Below are 19,432 nucleotides of genomic sequence, written 5' to 3' on the forward strand. Positions count from 1 at the left end.
TTGGCAAAAAAAACACATGTTCCTCACATTTCTGTGGCAGAAAGTTCTGGAATCTGAGAGGAGCTACAAATTTCCTTCCACCCAGCGTTCCCCCAAGTCTCCCGATAAAAATGATACCTCACTTGCGTGGGTAGGCCTAGCGCCGGCGACAGGAAACACCCCAAAGCGCAACGTGGACACATCCTAAATTTTGGAAAAAAACAGAGGTATTTTTTGCGAAGTGCCTACCTGTAGATTTTGGCCTCTAGCTTAGCCGGCACCTAGGGAAACCTACCAAACCTGTGCATTTCTGAAAACTAGAGACCTAGGGGAATCCAAGGAGGGGTGACTTGCGGGGCTCGGACCAGGTTCTGTTACCCAGAATTCTTTGCAAACCTCAAAATTTGGCTAAAAAAACACATGTTCCTCACATTTCTGTGGCAGAAAGTTCTGGAATCTGAGAGGAGCTACAAATTTCCTTCCACCCAGCGTTCCCCCAAGTCTCCCTATAAAAATGATACCTCACTTGCGTGGGTAGGCCTAGCGCCGGCGACAGGAAACACCCCAAAGCGCAACGTGGACACATCCTAAATTTTGGGAGAAAACAGAGGTGTTTATTGCGAAGTGCCTACCTGTAGATTTTGGCCTCTAGCTCAGCCGGCACCTAGGGAAACCTACCAAACCTGTGCATTTCTGAAAACTAGAGACCTAGGGGAATCCAAGGAGGGGTGACTTGCGGGGCTCGGACCAGGTTCTGTTACCCAGAATCCTTTGCAAACCTCAAAATTTGGCTAAAAAAACACATGTTCCTCACATTTCTGTGGCAGAAAGTTCTGGAATCTGAGAGGAGCTACAAATTTCCTTCCACCCAGCGTTCCCCCAAGTCTCCCGATAAAAATGATACCTCACTTCCGTGGGTAGGCCTAGCGCCGGCGACAGGAAACACCCCAAAGCGCAACGTGGACACATCCTAAATTTTGGAAAAAAACAGAGGTGTTTTTTGCGAAGTGCCTACCTGTAGATTTTGGCCTCTAGCTTAGCCGGCACCTAGGGAAACCTACCAAACCTGTGCATTTCTGAAAACTAGAGACCTAGGGGAATCCAAGGAGGGGTGACTTGCGGGGCTCGGACCAGGTTCTGTTACCCAGAATCCTTTGCAAACCTCAAAATTTGGCTAAAAAAACACATGTTCCTCACATTTCTGTGGCAGAAAGTTCTGGAATCTGAGAGGAGCTACAAATTTCCTTCCACCCAGCGTTCCCCCAAGTCTCCCGATAAAAATGATACCTCACTTGCGTGGGTAGGCCTAGCGCCGGCGACAGGAAACACCCCAAAGCGCAACGTGGACACATCCTAAATTTTGGGAGAAAACAGAGGTGTTTTTTGCGAAGTGCCTACCTGTAGATTTTGGCCTCTAGCTCAGCCGGCACCTAGGGAAACCTACCAAACCTGTGCATTTCTGAAAACTAGAGACCTAGGGGAATCCAAGGAGGGGTGACTTGCGGGGCTCGGACCAGGTTCTGTTACCCAGAATCCTATGCAAACCTCAAAATTTGGCTAAAAAAACACATGTTCCTCACATTTCTGTGGCAGAAAGTTCTGGAATCTGAGAGGAGCTACAAATTTCCTTCCACCCAGCGTTCCCCCAAGTCTCCCGATAAAAATGATACCTCACTTCTGTGGGTAGGCCTAGCGCCGGCGACAGGAAACACCCCAAAGCGCAACGTGTACACATCCTAAATTTTGGAAAAAAACAGAGGTGTTTTTTGCGAAGTGCCTACCTGTAGATTTTGGCCTCTAGCTTAGCCGGCACCTAGGGAAACCTACCAAACCTGTGCATTTCTGAAAACTAGAGACCTAGGGGAATCCAAGGAGGGGTGACTTGCGGGGCTCGGACCAGGTTCTGTTACCCAGAATCCTTTGCAAACCTCAAAATTTGGCTAAAAAAACACATGTTCCTCACATTTCTGTGGCAGAAAGTTCTGGAATCTGAGAGGAGCTACAAATTTCCTTCCACCCAGCGTTCCCCCAAGTCTCCCGATAAAAATGATACCTCACTTGCGTGGGTAGGCCTAGCGCCGGCGACAGGAAACACCCCAAAGCGCAACGTGGACACATCCTAAATTTTGGGAGAAAACAGAGGTGTTTTTTGCGAAGTGCCTACCCGTAGATTTTGGCCTCTAGCTCAGCCGGCACCTAGGGAAACCTACCAAACCTGTGCATTTCTGAAAACTAGAGACCTAGGGGAATCCAAGGAGGGGTGACTTGCGGGGCTCGGACCAGGTTCTGTTACCCAGAATCCTTTGCAAACCTCAAAATTTGGCTAAAAAAACACATGTCCCTCACATTTCTGTGGCAGAAAGTTCTGGAATATGAGAGGAGCTACAAATTTCCTTCCACCCAGCGTTCCCCCAAGTCTCCCGATAAAAATGATACCTCACTTGCGTGGGTAGGCCTAGCGCCGGCGACAGGAAACACCCCAAAGCGCAACGTGGACACATCCTAAATTTTGGGAGAAAACAGAGGTGTTTTTTGCGAAGTGCCTACCTGTAGATTTTGGCCTCTAGCTCAGCCGGCACCTAGGGAAACCTACCAAACCTGTGCATTTCTGAAAACTAGAGACCTAGGGGAATCCAAGGAGGGGTGACTTGCGGGGCTCGGACCAGGTTCTGTTACCCAGAATCCTTTGCAAACCTCAAAATTTGGCTAAAAAAACACATGTTCCTCACATTTCTGTGGCAGAAAGTTCTGGAATCTGAGAGGAGCTCCAAATTTCCTTCCACCCAGCGTTCCCCCAAGTCTCCCGATAAAAATGATACCTCACTTCTGTGGGTAGGCCTAGCGCCGGCGACAGGAAACACCCCAAAGCGCAACGTGGACACATCCTAAATTTTGGAAAAAAACAGAGGTGTTTTTTGCGAAGTGCCTACCTGTAGATTTTGGCCTCTAGCTTAGCCGGCACCTAGGGAAACCTACCAAACCTGTGCATTTCTGAAAACTAGAGACCTAGGGGAATCCAAGGAGGGGTGACTTGCGGGGCTCGGACCAGGTTCTGTTACCCAGAATCCTTTGCAAACCTCAAAATTTGGCTAAAAAAACACATGTTCCTCACATTTCTGTGGCAGAAAGTTCTGGAATCTGAGAGGAGCTACAAATTTCCTTCCACCCAGCGTTCCCCCAAGTCTCCCGATAAAAATGATACCTCACTTGCGTGGGTAGGCCTAGCGCCGGCGACAGGAAACACCCCAAAGCGCAACGTGGACACATCCTAAATTTTGGGAGAAAACAGAGGTGTTTTTTGCGAAGTGCCTACCTGTAGATTTTGGCCTCTAGCTCAGCCGGCACCTAGGGAAACCTACCAAACCTGTGCATTTCTGAAAACTAGAGACCTAGGGGAATCCAAAGAGGGGTGACTTGCGGGGCTCGGACCAGGTTCTGTTACCCAGAATCCTTTGCAAACCTCAAAATTTGGCTAAAAAAACACATGTTCCTCACATTTCTGTGGCAGAAAGTTCTGGAATCTGAGAGGAGCTACAAATTTCCTTCCACCCAGCGTTCCCCCAAGTCTCCCGATAAAAATGATACCTCACTTGCGTGGGTAGGCCTAGCGCCGGCGACAGGAAACACCCCAAAGCGCAACGTGGACACATCCTATGTTTTGGAAAAAAACAGAGGTGTTTTTTGCGAAGTGCCTACCCGTAGATTTTGGCCTCTAGCTCAGCCGGCACCTAGGGAAACCTACCAAACCTGTGCATTTCTGAAAACTAGAGACCTAGGGGAATCCAAGGAGGGGTGACTTGCGGGGCTCGGACCAGGTTCTGTTACCCAGAATCCTTTGCAAACCTCAAAATTTGGCTAAAAAACACATGTCCCTCACATTTCTGTGGCAGAAAGTTCTGGAATATGAGAGGAGCTACAAATTTCCTTCCACCCAGCGTTCCCCCAAGTCTCCCGATAAAAATGATACCTCACTTGCGTGGGTAGGCCTAGCGCCGGCGACAGGAAACACCCCAAAGCGCAACGTGGACACATCCTAAATTTTGGAAAAAAACAGAGGTGTTTTTTGCGAAGTGCCTACCTGTAGATTTTGGCCTCTAGCTCAGCCGGCACCTAGGGAAACCTACCAAACCTGTGCATTTCTGAAAACTAGAGACCTAGGGGAATCCAAGGAGGGGTGACTTGCGGGGCTCGGACCAGGTTCTGTTACCCAGAATCCTTTGCAAACCTCAAAATTTGGCTAAAAGAACACATGTTCCTCACATTTCTGTGGCAGAAAGTTCTGGAATCTGAGAGGAGCTACGAATTTCCTTCCACCCAGCGTTCCCCCAAGTCTCCCGATAAAAATGATACCTCACTTGCGTGGGTAGGCCTAGCGCCGGCGACAGGAAACACCCCAAAGCGCAACGTGGACACATCCTAAATTTTGGAAAAAAACAGAGGTGTTTTTTGCGAAGTGCCTACCTGTAGACTTTGGCCTCTAGCTCAGCCGGCACCTAGGGAAACCTACCAAACCTGTGCATTTCTGAAAACTAGAGACCTAGGGGAATCCAAGGAGGGGTGACTTGCGGGGCTCGGACCAGGTTCTGTTACCCAGAATCCTTTGCAAACCTCAAAATTTGGCTAAAAAAACACATGTTCCTCACATTTCTGTGGCAGAAAGTTCTGGAATCTGAGAGGAGCTACAAATTTCCTTCCACCCAGTGTTCCCCCAAGTCTCCCGATAAAAATGATACCTCACTTGCGTGGGTAGGCCTAGCGCCGGCGACAGGAAACACCCCAAAGCGCAACGTGGACACATCCTAAATTTGGGAAAAAAACAGAGGTGTTTTTTGCGAAGTGCCTACCCGTAGATTTTGGCCTCTAGCTCAGCCGGCACCTAGGGAAACCTACCAAACCTGTGCATTTCTGAAAACTAGAGACCTAGGGGAATCCAAGGAGGGGTGACTTGCGGGGCTCGGACCAGGTTCTGTTACCCAGAATCCTTTGCAAACCTCAAAATTTGGCTAAAAAAACACATGTCCCTCACATTTCTGTGGCAGAAAGTTCTGGAATATGAGAGGAGCTACAAATTTCCTTCCACCCAGCGTTCCCCCAAGTCTCCCGATAAAAATGATACCTCACTTGCGTGGGTAGGCCTAGCGCGGCGACAGGAAACACCCCGAAGCGCAACGTGGACACATCCTAAATTTTGGAAAAAAACAGAGGTGTTTTTTGCGAAGTGCCTACCTGTAGATTTTGGCCTCTAGCTCAGCCGGCACCTAGGGAAACCTACCAAACCTGTGGATTTCTGAAAACTAGAGACCTAGGGGAATCCAAGGAGGGGTGACTTGCGGGGCTCGGACCAGGTTCTGTTACCCAGAATCCTTTGCAAACCTCAAAATTTGGCTAAAAAAACACATGTTCCTCACATTTCTGTGGCAGAAAGTTCTGGAATCTGAAAGGAGCTACGAATTTCCTTCCACCCAGCGTTCCCCCAAGTCTCCCGATAAAAATGATACCTCACTTGCGTGGGTAGGCCTAGCGCCGGCGACAGGAAACACCCCAAAGCGCAACGTGGACACATCCTAAATTTTGGAAAAAAACAGAGGTGTTTTTTGCGAAGTGCCTACCTGTAGATTTTGGCCTCTAGCTCAGCCGGCACCTAGGGAAACCTACCAAACCTGTGCATTTCTGAAAACTAGAGACCTAGGGGAATCCAAGGAGGGGTGACTTGCGGGGCTCGGACCAGGTTCTGTTACCCAGAATCCTTTGCAAACCTCAAAATTTGGCTAAAAAAACACATGTTTCTCACATTTCTGTGGCAGAAAGTTCTGGAATCTGAGAGGAACTACGAATTCCCTTCCACCCAGCGTTCCCCCAAGTCTCCCGATAAAAATGATACCTCACTTGCGTGGGTAGGCCTAGCGCCGGCGACAGGAAACACCCCAAAGCGCAACGTGGACACATCCTAAATTTTGGAAAAAAACAGAGGTGTTTTTTGCGAAGTGCCTACCTGTAGACCATGGCCTCTAGCTCAGCCGGCACCTAGGGAAACCTACCAAACCTGTGCATTTCTGAAAACTAGAGACCTAGGGGAATCCAAGGAGGGGTGACTTGCGGGGCTCGGACCAGGTTCTGTTACCCAGAATCCTTTGCAAACCTCAAAATTTGGCTAAAAAAACACATGTTCCTCACATTTCTGTGGCAGAAAGATCTGGAATCTGAGAGGAGCTACAAATTTCCTTCCACCCAGCGTTCCCCCAAGTCTCCCGATAATAATGATACCTCACTTGCGTGGGTAGGCCTAGCGCCGGCGACAGGAAACACCCCAAAGCGCAACGTGGACACATCCTAAATTTTGGAAAAAAACAGAGGTGTTTTTTGCGAAGTGCCTACCTGTAGATTTTGGCCTCTAGCTTAGCCGGCACCTAGGGAAACCTACCAAACCTGTGCATTTCTGAAAACTAGAGAGCTAGGGGAATCCAAGGAGGGGTGACTTGCGGGGCTCGGACCAGGTTCTGTTACCCAGAATCCTTTGCAAACCTCAAAATTTGGCTAAAAAAACACATGTTCCTCACATTTCTGTGGCAGAAAGTTCTGGAATCTGAGAGGAGCTACAAATTTCCTCCCACCCAGTGTTCCCCCAAGTCTCCCGATAAAAATGATACCTCACTTGCGTGGGTAGGCCTAGCGCCGGCGACAGGAAACACCCCAAAGCGCAACGTGGACACATCCTAAATTTGGGATAAAAACAGAGGTGTTTTTTGCGAAGTGCCTACCCGTAGATTTTGGCCTCTAGCTCAGCCGGCACCTAGGGAAACCTACCAAACCTGTGCATTTCTGAAAACTAGAGACCTAGGGGAATCCAAGGAGGGGTGACTTGCGGGGCTCGGACCAGGTTCTGTTATCCAGAATCCTTTGCAAACCTCAAAATTTGGCTAAAAAAACACATGTCCCTCACATTTCAGTGGCAGAAAGTTCTGGAATATGAGAGGAGCTACAAATTTCCTTCCACCCAGCGTTCCCCCAAGTCTCCCGATAAAAATGATACCTCACTTGCGTGGGTAGGCCTAGCGCGGCGACAGGAAACACCCCAAAGCGCAACGTGGACACATCCTAAATTTTGGAAAAAAACAGAGGTGTTTTTTGCGAAGTGCCTACCTGTAGATTTTGGCCTCTAGCTCAGCCGGCACCTAGGTAAACCTACCAAACCTGTGCATTTCTTAAAACTAGAGACCTAGGGGAATCCAAGGAGGGGTGACTTGCGGGGCTCGGACCAGGTTCTGTTACCCAGAATCCTTTGCAAACCTCAAAATTTGGCTAAAAAAACACATGTTTCTCACATTTCTGTGGCAGAAAGTTCTGGAATCTGAGAGGAGCTACAAATTTCCTTCCACCCAGCGTTCCCCCAAGTCTCCCGATAAAAATGATACCTTACTTGCGTGGGTAGGCCTAGCGCCGGCGACAGGAAACACCCCAAAGCGCAACGTGGACACATCCTAAATTTTGGGAGAAAACAGACGTGTTTTTTGCGAAGTGCCTACCTGTAGATTTTGGCCTCTAGCTCAGCCGGCACCTAGGGAAACCTACCAAACCTGTGCATTTCTGAAAACTAGAGACCTAGGGGAATCCAAGGAGGGGTGACTTGCGGGGCTCGGACCAGGTTCTGTTACCCAGAATCCTTTGCAAACCTCAAAATTTGGCTAAAAAAACACATGCTCCTCATATTTTTGTGGCAGAAAGTTCTGGAATCTGAGAGGAGCTACAAATTTCCTTCCACCCAGCGTTCCCCCAAGTCTCCCGATAAAAATGATACCTCACTTGCGTGGGTAGGCCTAGCGCCCGCAACAGGAAACGCCCCAAAACGCAACGTGGACACATCCCATTTTTTTAAAGAAAACAGTGCCTACCTGTGGATTTTGGCCTGTAGCTCACCCAGCACCTAGGGAAACCTACCAAACCTGTGCATTTCTGAAAACTAGAGACCTAGGGGAATCCAAGATGGGGTGACTTGCAGGGCTCGGACCAGGTTCTGTTACCCAGAATCCTTTGCAAACCTCAAAATGTGGCTAAAAAAACACATGTTCCTCACATTTCTGTGGCAGAAAGTTCTGGAATCTGAGAGGAGCCACAAATTTCCTTCCACCCAGCGTTCCCCTATGTCTCTCAATAAAAATGGTACCTCACTTCTGTGGGTAGGCCTAGCGCCCACGAAAGGAAATGGCCCAAAACACAACGTGGACAGAACATATTTTTTCACAGAATACAGAGGTGTTTTTTGCAAAGTGCCTACCTGTGGAGTTTGGCCTCTAGCTCAGCCGGCCCCGGGAGGAGGGGGCAGAAATGCCCTAAAATAAATTTCCCCCCCCCAGCCCCCACCCCCCCTGGGAGCGACCCTTGCCTACGGGGTCGTTCCCCCTGTGTGACATTGGCGCCAAAAAACAAATCCCCAGTGCCTAGTGGTTTCTGCCCCCTTGGGGGCAGATTGACCTAAAATCGGCCAATCTGCCCCCAAGGGGGGCAGAAATGGCCTAAATACAATTTGCCCCCCAGGGGAGCGACCCTTGCCTGATGGGTCGCTCCCCATCTCGAAAAAAAAAACAAAAAAAAAAAAACAACACAACAAAAAAAAATTCCCTGGTGCCTAGAGGGTTCTGCCCCCCCTGGGGGCAGTTCGGCCTAATAATAGGCCGATCTGCCCCCAGGGGGGGCAGAAATTGCCTAAAATAAATTTGCCCCCCCAGCCCCCTCCCCCCCGGGAGCGACCCTTGCCTACGGGGTCGCTCCCCCTGCGTGACATTGGCGCCAAAAAACAAATCCCCGGTGCCTAGTGGTTTCTGCCCCCTTGGGGGCAGATTGACCTAAAATCGGCCAATCTGCCCCCAAGGGGGGCAGAAATGGCCTAAATACAATTTGCCCCCCAGGGGAGCGACCCTTGCCTGATGGGTCGCTCCCCATCTCGAAAAAAACAAACAAACAAAAAAAAAAACACAACAAAAAAATTTGCCCTGGTGCCCTCAGGGTTCTGCCCCCCCCTGGGGGCAGTTCGGCCTAATAATAGGCCGATCTGCCCCCAGGGGGGACAGAAATGGCCTAAAATAAATTTGCCCCCCCCAGCCCCCACCCTCCCCCGGGAGCGACCCTAGCCTACGGGGTCGCTCCCCCTGCGTGACATTGGCGCCAAAAAACAAATCCCCGGTGCCTAGTGGTTTCTGCCCCCTTGGGGGCAGATTGACCTAAAATTGGCCAATCTGCCCCAAGGGGGGCAGAAATGGCCTAAATACAATTTGCCCCCCAGGGGAGCGACCCTTGCCTGATGGGTCGCTCCCCATTTCGAAAAAAACAAACAAACAAAAAAAAAAACACAACAAAAAAATTTGCCCTGGTGCCTAGAGGGTTCTGCCCCCCCTGGGGGCAGTTCGGCCTAATAATAGGCCGATCTGCCCCCAGGGGGGGCAGAAATGGCCTAAAATAAATTTTCCCCCCCAGCCCCCACCCCCCCCGGGAGCGACCCTTGCCTACGGGGTCGCTCCCCCTGCGTGACATTGGCGCCAAAAAACAAATCCCCGGTGCCTAGTGGTTTCTGCCCCCTTGGGGGCAGATTGACCTAAAATCGGCCAATCTGCCCCCAAGGGGGGCAGAAATGGCCTAAATACAATTTGCCCCCCAGGGAAGCGACCCTTGCCTGATGGGTCGCTCCCCATCTCGAAAAAAACAAACAAACAAAAAAAAAACAACACAACAAAAAATAATTCCCTGGTGCCTAGAGGGTTCTGCCCCCCCTGGAGGCAGTTCGGCCTAATAATGGCCTAAAATACATTTGCCCCCCCAGCCCCCACCCCCCCGAGAGCGACCCTTGCCTACGGGGTCGCTCCCCCTGCGTGACATTGGCGCTAAAAAACAAATCCCCGGTGCCTAGTGGTTTCTGCCCCCTTGGGGGCAGATTGACCTAAAATTGGCCAATCTGCCCCCAAGGGGGGCAGAAATGGCCTAAATACAATTTGCCCCCCAGGGGAGCGACCCTTGCCTGATGGGTCGCTCCCCATCTCGAAAAAAACAAACAAACAAAAAAAAAAACACAACAAAAAAATTGGCCCTGGTGCCCTGAGGGTTCTGCCCCCCCCCCCCCCGGGGGCAGTTCGGCCTAATAATAGGCCGATCTGCCCCCAGGGGGTGCAGAAATGGCCTCAAATAAATTCCCTCCCCCCAGCCCCCCCCGGGAGCGACCCTTGCCTACGGGGTCGCTCCCCCTGCGTGACATTGGCGCCAAAAAACAAATCCCCGGTGCCTAGTGGTTTCTGCCCCCTTGGGGGCAGATTGACCTAAAATCGGCCAATCTGCCCCCAGGGGGGCAGAAATGCCTAAATACAATTTGCCCCCCAGGGGAGCGACCCTTGCCTGATGGGTCGCTCCCCATCTCTAAAAAAACAAACAAACAAACAAAAAAAAAATTGCCCTGGCGCCTAGAGGTTTCTGCCCCCCCCCGGGGGCAGATCAGCCTAATATTAGGCAGAAATGGCCTAAAATAAATTTGCCCCCCCTAACCCCCACCCCACCCGGGAGCGACCCTTGCCTACGGGGTCGCTCCCCCTGCGTGACATTGGCGCCACAAAACAAATCCCCGGTGCCTAGTGGTTTCTGCCCCCACCTAAAATCGGCCAATCTGCCCCCAGGGGGGCAGAAATGGTCTAAATACAATTTGCCCCCCAGGGGAGCGACCCTTGCCTGATGGGTCGCTCCCCATCTCTAAAAAAAGAAACAAAAAAAAAACAAAACACAAAAAAAAAAATTGCCCTGGCGCCTAGAGGTTTCTGCCCCCCCTGGGGGCAGATCGGCCTAATAATAGGCCGATCTGCCCCCAGGGGGGGCAGAAATGGCCTAAAATAAATTGCCCTCCCCCCCAGGGAGCGACCCTTGCCTAAGGGGTCGCTCCCTTTGCGTGAAATTCACGCAAACAAAAAATTCCCTGGTGTCTAGTGGTTTCTACCCCCCTTGGGGGCAGATTGGCCTCATCAAAATAGGCCCAAAATATAATTTTCCCCCAAGGGGAGCGACCCTTGCCTAAGGGGTCGCTCCCCACCAAAAAAAAAGAAATGAAACATAAAAAAATAAAAAAATAAAAAAATGGTCCCTGGTGCCTAGAGGTTTCTGCCCCCAGGGGGGGCAGAAAAGGCCTTCTCAAAAAAATGCCCCCCCTGGGAGCGACCCTTGCCCAAGGGGTCGCTCCCTTTTGTGTGTTTCAATAAAAAAAAAAAAAATCCCTGGTGTCTAGTGGGGTTTCAAAAGCCGGATTGCAAGCAATCTGGCTTTTGAAACCCTCGGAGGGACTTCAAAGGGAAGGAAATACTTTTCCTTCCCTTTGAAGCCCCTCCGGGCCTCCCAAGTGATTGAAAAAGAAATGCTTTTGCATTTCTTTTTCAATCGCGGAGGCCCCTGTGACAAATCAGCACGCGCTCGCGCGCTGACGTCACAGGGGGGGGTGGGGGGGGGTCAGGGGTGGAAGGGGAAGGTCTTCCCCTTCCATCCCGACTTGGGGGGGGAAGGGGGGTGCAAGGGAAGGGAAGCGCGCCCCCAAGTTCCCCTGTGCCTAGGACGAGTTGATCTCGTCCAAGGCACAGGGGAACTGTAGCCTTGGACGAGATCATCTCGTCCAAGGCAGAGAAGGGGTTAATTGTAGGCCTTAACTTAGCAAAAGTCTTGGCCTAGTTGCCCAGCCTCATGTCAAGCTGTATTTCTTGACATTTAATAAATGGCTGTCCTAGAGAGTTAAACTGTGATTTTCTATTGTATTGTGTAAATGTGTGCGTAGCTGAGAATCTTTTCACATGAGAACCGATTGCTAGAGGATGCTGCTCTTGCTAAATGTAACATTATGGGGGTCATTCTGACCCCGGCGGGCGGCGGGCACCGCCCGCCGGGCGGAAACCGCCCAAACACCGCCCGGCGGTCAGATGACCGCGGGGGACATTCCGACTTTCCCGCTGGGCCGGCGGGCGATCTGCAAAAGATCGCCCGCCGGCCCAGCGGGAAAGCCCCAGCAAAGATGAAGCCGGCTCCGAATGGAGCCGGCGGATTTGCTGCGGTGCGACGGGTGCAGTGGCACCCGTCGCGATTTTCAGTGTCTGCCAAGCAGACACTGAAAATCTTTATGGGGCCCTGTTAGGGGGCCCCACGACACCCGTTCCCACCGCCAGGAGCAGGCTGGCGGGAAGGGGGTCGGAATCCCCGCCATGGAGGATTCCTTTGGCCAGGGGAAAACCGTCGGGAAACCGCTGGTTCCCCTTTTCTGACCGCGGCTTTACCGCCGCGGTCCGAATTGGCCAGGAAGCACCGCCAGCCTGTTGGCGGTGCTTCCACGGTCCCCGGCCCTGGCGGTCATGGACCGCCAGGGTCGGAATGACCCCCTATGTGTGTAATGTGTGTGAGACTGACTTTCTCAGGAGGAGAACAATGGAGATACTGACTGGAGTAGAAGCTGCAACAATATTGTTACCTGACGAGCCGGATGATGAGAACATTGAGGGAAAAACCAAACAGCGACATGTGAACGGCATAGTGGTAGAATTCATAGATTTCAAGTTTTAGTTTTATTGGACAAAGTGTGAACATGTGATTCCTTGACCAATAGGGACTTGGGAAGTAGTTTTAGGAAATTTAACTTAACGGGACTGCACTGAGAAGAAACCTGCATTCTGCATTTGCCTATTGCCTATTTTCTTGCTGGCTGAAAGGTCATTATTTTCTTGTGCTTCTTGTGACAAGAGACGTGCTTGACTTTATTGTTTAAAAACTTTTCATTTCTGAACTTTGATGCTGAATCCTGATGCCTTGCTGATCGACTGATGTCCTGAGGACTATCTTAGCTTGCCGATCCAATTGAGGAGAGGTAATATTGTACCCATGTGTATGCTATGCATATTTGCTTTTTCTTTCTAGGTACCAACCGCACTGTTTTGATAGAGCCATAGTTAGATGTTTTCCAAATTTATGTTTACTAAATTGTTTTGGATGAAGCTCAAAGTGCTGATGCTAATCTGATGTTAGATAAGGATTCTCACTAATGAAAAGTCTGCCAATCGGGAATAACGTTTGATGAATTTCTTTGCAGAACCTAAATGTATGTGATATTGTATGCGAAATTGTTCTTGTTATTAATTTACACTGTAAACTTAGAATGTGTTTTGGTTCAAGCTTTGATTAGATTGTGCTTCCTTTGCAGATTTTGACAGCCAATATTGTTACTGTATGTGTATCATTTGATTTTGAGATTAATTTACATGCATTAGCATTGTTAATATAGGGAAATAAATATTCTAACTTTTTACTAAAGGTGTGGTTATTCGTGACTGAAAGGTCATGGTGTGTGAAAATGACTGACTCCATTGATTACTAATGTCATTGACTATCATTGGTTATTGATTGATTATGGATTATTGATCTGTATGTACTGGAGTTATGGTGAGATCATCTTAATTGCAAGTCCAAAGCTTCATCAACCTATTTGCGTCCCCTTGTAAGTTGACTTACTAAGGTCAGACGCGCTAACACTAGTGACAGAAATCACACACCGGCAAATCAGACACAAATCCAGTCCCATATTTGCTAGGATTCTTTTTGTTTCATTTCTGTCATTACTACTATTCTCATTTTACTTTGTTTTTTTGTATTTGCTTCTCTAATTATTTCCCTCTTCTTTCACAGGCACGGGATCGAAAGCTTGTGGGCGACATGGATGGTGCCATCAGTTACGGATGCACTGCAAAGAGCCTGAACATCACAGCCTTGGTGCTGAGCCTCTTTACATTGGTTCTCATTATTCTCCTGGCAGCCACGGGGGCAATGGCCATGGCAGGCGTAAATCATCAGCAAGGCCAACAAAGTGACATCTGGGGCTCAATTCCAGGTGATAATGAGGCAGACAGTGGTCACTTCTCCACTACCGCTCAATGACTTTGCCCTTACCTGATGCCAGTGCTCTGTGATTTCTTTCCTTCCCATCTCTAGTACTCTGCAATTTTTCATACAGTCACCTGCAATGCTCTTTGATTTATCCAGCACTTTGATCCAGCACTCTGTCAATTTGACCACTCGAAGCTTCAAATTCATGTGATGTGTCCCAGCGGATCCATGTTTTGTGACTGATTCCAAGCTCGATCCCAGCACGTCGTTATTTCTATAACACCTGGCTATATCATTCTGATGTCTCTCACATCTGGCTCCATTGCTGTCTAACTTCTTCTACACTTTGCATTAGCACTCTATAGTTTATCACAGACAAGACTCCAGGACCAGCTTTAGGGTGGTGCGACTGGTGCAGCTCTATCGGGCGCTGACTTTGGTGAGGGGACACTGGGTTTAAAAATAACTTATGGGTTTATAAGCATGTGAACTTCATGAAGGTCCTTGTGTGCCCAGCAGTTATCGGGCAATAATAAAAATGTCAAGATAACTTTGTGATTAATGTTCCCATTGGTGAGAGATCTGTATTTTGTCTAGTGGCAGTTTTGGCTCATCATAAAGTAGGGCAGAGGGTTAATATGTTTGCTGCAAAATACGTGTACCAGTGAGTGAACTATGAGTAACACCATAAAAAAATTAAAGGCATGTCAGAGAGGGTCTATGGAAAGATGAGGGGCATTGTTGGAGAGTGGTAGTGAGGGAATTTGTGGAGAAGCTCATGGGGTGACACCAAAAAAGAAATTCACACCGGGCTGTCACAGTTTCAGGCGGGTCTTGTCAGGACTCTGATTGGGGCACCCCTTGAGTTCACAGAACATCTCCCAAGGAGGTAGTGTACCGAAGCAGAAGAGCAGATAAAGGCTTACACGGGGAAAGGACAGCTATGGTAAGGCAGAGAAAACAGGAATGTGAAGGCAGAGCAACCTTAGTGTGATCAAACAAGGAACGGATCAGTAATGGACAAACACGCTGGGGTTATCACTAAGGTTGTACACAGGGTAGGGCTCAGAATTTCCCCCAGCTGAAACAGGGAACGTCAATGCCATTGTGCAGATTACTCTTGCAGATCGTCACCCAGCACGCCCCATAGAAAGGAGGCAGGAGAAGTGATTCTGTCTCTGGACCCTTAGGGCACAAACAAGGATTGTACTTACATACAAGTGAGTAGCCCTTGTGGGTCCACCTTGAAACACAGTGGCAATTCTTGGAAATCAGCAACAGCACACTGTCACTGTTCGGCACTAAAGACTATAAAGACTACATACAGCACTAGACAAAGGATGGGGGCTGGAAATGCCTCCTGGAAACCAGGAGCAAACCCCAGTACAAAGGAAAACACTTATACACAGGTGAGGACTGATAGTACACTTACCAGACATGATAATCCAAGAGGAAACAGAAACAGAAGGAACAAACTAGGAGGCAAAGGAAGGGGCAGGGAACAGGCTCAGGCTGAAGCACAGGCAGGAACAGGGCTGAAAAAACAGGGAGTAGGCTCTGGCTGGAACAAATAGGAACAGGACTGGGAAACAGAGAGCAGGCTCTGGCTGGAACAAGCAAGATCAGGACTGGAATACAGGGAGCTGGAACAAGCAGGAACAGGACTGGGAAACAGAGCAGGTTCAGGGTGAAACAAGGAAAGAACAGGACTGGAAAACAGGGAGCAGGGTCTAGCTGAAACAAGCAGGAACAAGGCTAAGAAACAGGGAGCAGACTCTGGCTGGAATAAGCAGGAACAGGACTGGGAAACACAGAGCAGGTTCAGGCTGAATAAAGGCAGGAACAGGACTGGAAAACAGGGAGCAGGCTCTGGCTGAAACAAGCAGGAAGAAGGCTAAGAAAGAAGGAGCAGACTTTGGCTGGAACAAGCAGGAACAGGACTGGGAAACAGAGTAGGTTCAGGCTGAAGCAGAACAGGAACAGGACTGGAACACAATCCAACAAGGGGTCTGGAACACAAAGGAATCTAACTCCAATGCACGACGAGGAGCTTCAGGAAATGGCAGCTGATAAGCAGTTCCAGGCAGCAGCAAGCCCAGGGTGGAGTCACATGGCTGGGCTGCACAAGAGAAGTCACAAGTGTGTGCAGCTTCAGTCTCTCACAAGTCCTGGAGGAGAGAATCCAGTATAAAGGAACAACTGGACTTTTCCCATAGGAAGCAATGGACAGAAAATTACAGGTCTTACTGACTACCAGGCAGCACATTATGGGACCTGAAGTCCATGGGGGCAAATGTAGTTCTTCTATAGCATGCCATATTGAAAAGGGAAGCAGACAGGAGTCAGAAAAGGACTCTGGGTGTGTGTTAATGATGAATCCCAGGCTACAGAGAGTCTGTTTACAGCACCCCCTGGAGATGGGACGGCAGAGTCATAACAAGGGCACCACTATAGCTACAATCGGCACCAGTCTAGCTCTCTCTTGCTTGTTCCAAGTCCATGAATTTTTTAGTTTTTCCAGCCTGATTTCTCCCAGACCTAGGCTCCTGTGCTCCAATTTCTTTGGTTTCAAACCCTGACTGTAGGACTTTGTGATGTCTTCTATGTCTGAGCATCTCAGGCCTGTATTCTCTGATATGATTCCCTGCAGGAGGATCCCTTTGCTGAAGTCTACATATTGCTTTCATTTGTAGGACGTAAAGCTGGGTATCAACAGAGTTGCAGTAGTGCAGATTATTTCGGAATTCTGCAGCAATATGTTTAAGCTCCCCAGGTGTCTCTGGGCAATGCTTATTTGTTCCATGTTTATGTCTTTTCCCACTCACACCACTATGGACCGATGAAAGGGTGTACAAACATTATCTACAAGATTCGAGGGAAACCACCAATGTGATACAGCTCTCTCCTGTGTTATGTTTTTCTTATCAGAACAAGATGCAAAGTTGAAAGAAGTCTTGGAAATTTCGAAGAGCAAAGGACTCACAGTTGAGGACAGCAAATGCAAATTCTCGAACTAGAGTGTGACTTACTTTGGGCCATAAAGTAAGAAGTGCAGGGATCAAACCAAAGAAAGAATTGATCAAAAGTTTTAGAGATGCACCATCACTAAAAGCAAAGACGATGTGAGATCTTTTTTAGGGCTTAGAGTTCAATGATACATTTATAAATCATTTTGCAATGAAGATCAAAGGAAATTGTTAAAACAAAACAAAATTTAAATTAACTAATTGGTACAAAGCATTTTACAATATTAAAAAGGATATCTGCACTGTACCACTGTTACAAGAAATAGGCCCAGAGAGTACAGGCGTTGTTACTATAGATGGCAGTGATAATGGTTATGGGTTGGTTCTGACAGAGCTTGAAAATATTAGTAAAGGGTTGGTATTGTGTTTTCATTCTACTCATTGTGTCCCACTTCACAGAGGTATTCTGTAATAGAAAGGGAGAAACTAACATGTCTGAGGACTCAAACTCTTTTGCCAATTTGTATGGGGAATACCAGTGATTCTGAGGTGTGATCACAAGCCCTTCACCAAGGTATATACAACTGATGGCATGCCTCATGCATCTCCAAGATTATCAAGGATGTAAATCAGATTACTGCATTACATCTATGATGTACAATATATACCTGGGCTAAACAATGAAGTGGTTCATTTCTTGAGACATATCCTGCTTTTGACCATGGAAATGCCAGTAAATGATTGGGATGGTTGTTGTATAGCAAATTTGTGGAACAAAGAAGAAGATGGTATCACTGAAGATTGGAAAGGGAAAAGAGATAGAAGTGGACGACTGGTTGTATGTTGTGAAATGTTACGTCATGAAACATAAGACTTAAGGTTGGCTAAAGAAACTGGCATTACTAATAATTTCTATGCACTTTGCGAAGTGAGGAGTGAGGAAGACCTATTGATGAGGTAGGAACAAGTGTGTCCTCCAAGAAGGATTAGGAAAAGGGTTCTGCCATGAGGGCCATTTAGGAATTAAAAAAACAAGAATAGATTTAAAAACCTTTACTTTTGGTCGGGAATGAATAGTCTGGAAAGTCCGAAAGTGTGTGTAATGTGAAAATTCTGAAAAGTCTCAAGAAAAATTGAGAATTCTTTTTATGCCCCATTATCATCCCATGCATGCTGTGGGAGAGGATTGGTATGGACAAACTGGTTCCCATTGTGGAGGAAAACAGTGAATTAAAATATGTCATTGTGATAATTTCTTTAGCTGGGCTAAACTTGGCATGATGCACAAAGCAGATGCCTGAACAATTGTTAAAATTTTTGACAGAGGATTCCTTAGAAAAGACCTACCCAAATGTATTGTTAGTGATAAAGAGTCATATTTCTTGTCTGAAAGTTTCCTGAGTGTTTTTTAAGAGAAATTGAGTAATTCACAAAACCACATAAGTTTACTACCCAGAAGGAAATGGGAATGTAGAGAAGATCATCTGAGTAATTAATGGTGTTATTCAACTGACAAAGAGTAATAGTCTGAGTTAGGTGAAGGATGTAAATGAGATGGTGTGGGCGCATAGCATTACATTGTGTGAGATCAGAGGTTACTGTTTGTTTGTTTTGATGAAAGGAATAACACAATTTTTAAAGAATTATCTGGGGTAGATTCCAAAAGTGAGACAAGTGGAATAGTCCCCAGAGGTGGTCAGGAAAAGTATTGCTTGTGCTCAGTCAACGTGTAATTCAAGATATTATACAAAACATGGTGTGCAGGATGTTGGGCTGGTGGTTGATGACTGGGTAAGAGTTAAGAGAGGTGGTAAGGTGAGGAATGGTTACTGTAAAATTTTAAACATTGTTGCCACCCTGGTCTTGGTGTTAATGAATCACTTGAGAAAAGGTTTGACTGGTTGGAAGATGAGGATAGAAGTGAAGGTAACGTAACAGAGAATGACACGTGGAGATTAACCCAAAGATTGGGTACATGCTTTCAAATTCCTTGTGTCAGTGCAGTCAGAATGGGAAGATGAATGAATGAATGCTATTTATAAGGTGTACTGTTACCCCAGTGAAGGTGTTCCCTGGTTCTGTTGCTAATTATATCAGGAGGACACATTGGAGCTATAATCTGATGTGATGTTTGATAATATTGTGCAGCTACATTATCATGTCATGGAGTGCAGTGAGTACGTGTTCTATGAACCTGTTCGGAGTTGGGGAGCTGAAAAACAGAAGCTACTGAGAGGTGTGTTGCACAGTCCTATGTTCACTCTTACAACTGGAATAAACCGATAATCTTTTGTACATCTTGCTCACAGGGTCACTTTGTAACTGTAGAGGCGAGGAATTTCATCCACCTGTGATCCTACACAACCAGGTTTAGGAGCTTTTTGGGGCTGCTGGCAAGAGTAACTGTTAGGATGCTGATGTAAGTGGACAGGCAGTGTGGCCTTTACAGATTTTGTCAATCTGGGAATGCATCAAAACCCATGGGTGTAAAGCAACGCAGCGACTTGCGGTGCGTGTCTTACACCATAGCTACAAGGCCACATAAAGTCATGCAAAGTAGCTTTGTATGGCCTTAAAGATATGGGTCTGCATTATGCGTTACCAGTGCG

At 47.9% G+C, this 19,432-nt stretch overlaps 1 protein-coding gene across 1 annotated transcript in view; it reads left to right on the forward strand.

Moving 5' to 3' along the window:
* LOC138283246 (interferon-induced transmembrane protein 1-like) overlaps positions 1–14,542 on the forward strand; it is a 58,354-nt gene extending 43,812 nt beyond the window's left edge. Inside the window, exon 2 of the mRNA XM_069221279.1 lies at positions 13,660–14,542. Within this exon, the coding sequence (XP_069077380.1) occupies positions 13,660–13,908 (249 nt within the window). The 3' untranslated portion in view covers positions 13,909–14,542. The remainder of the gene's footprint in view (positions 1–13,659) is intronic.
* Positions 14,543–19,432: the final 4,890 nt, after the last annotated feature.

This window comes from Pleurodeles waltl, chromosome 3_1 (assembly GCF_031143425.1).
Source record: "Pleurodeles waltl isolate 20211129_DDA chromosome 3_1, aPleWal1.hap1.20221129, whole genome shotgun sequence".
Lineage (NCBI taxonomy): Eukaryota > Metazoa > Chordata > Amphibia > Caudata > Salamandridae > Pleurodeles > Pleurodeles waltl.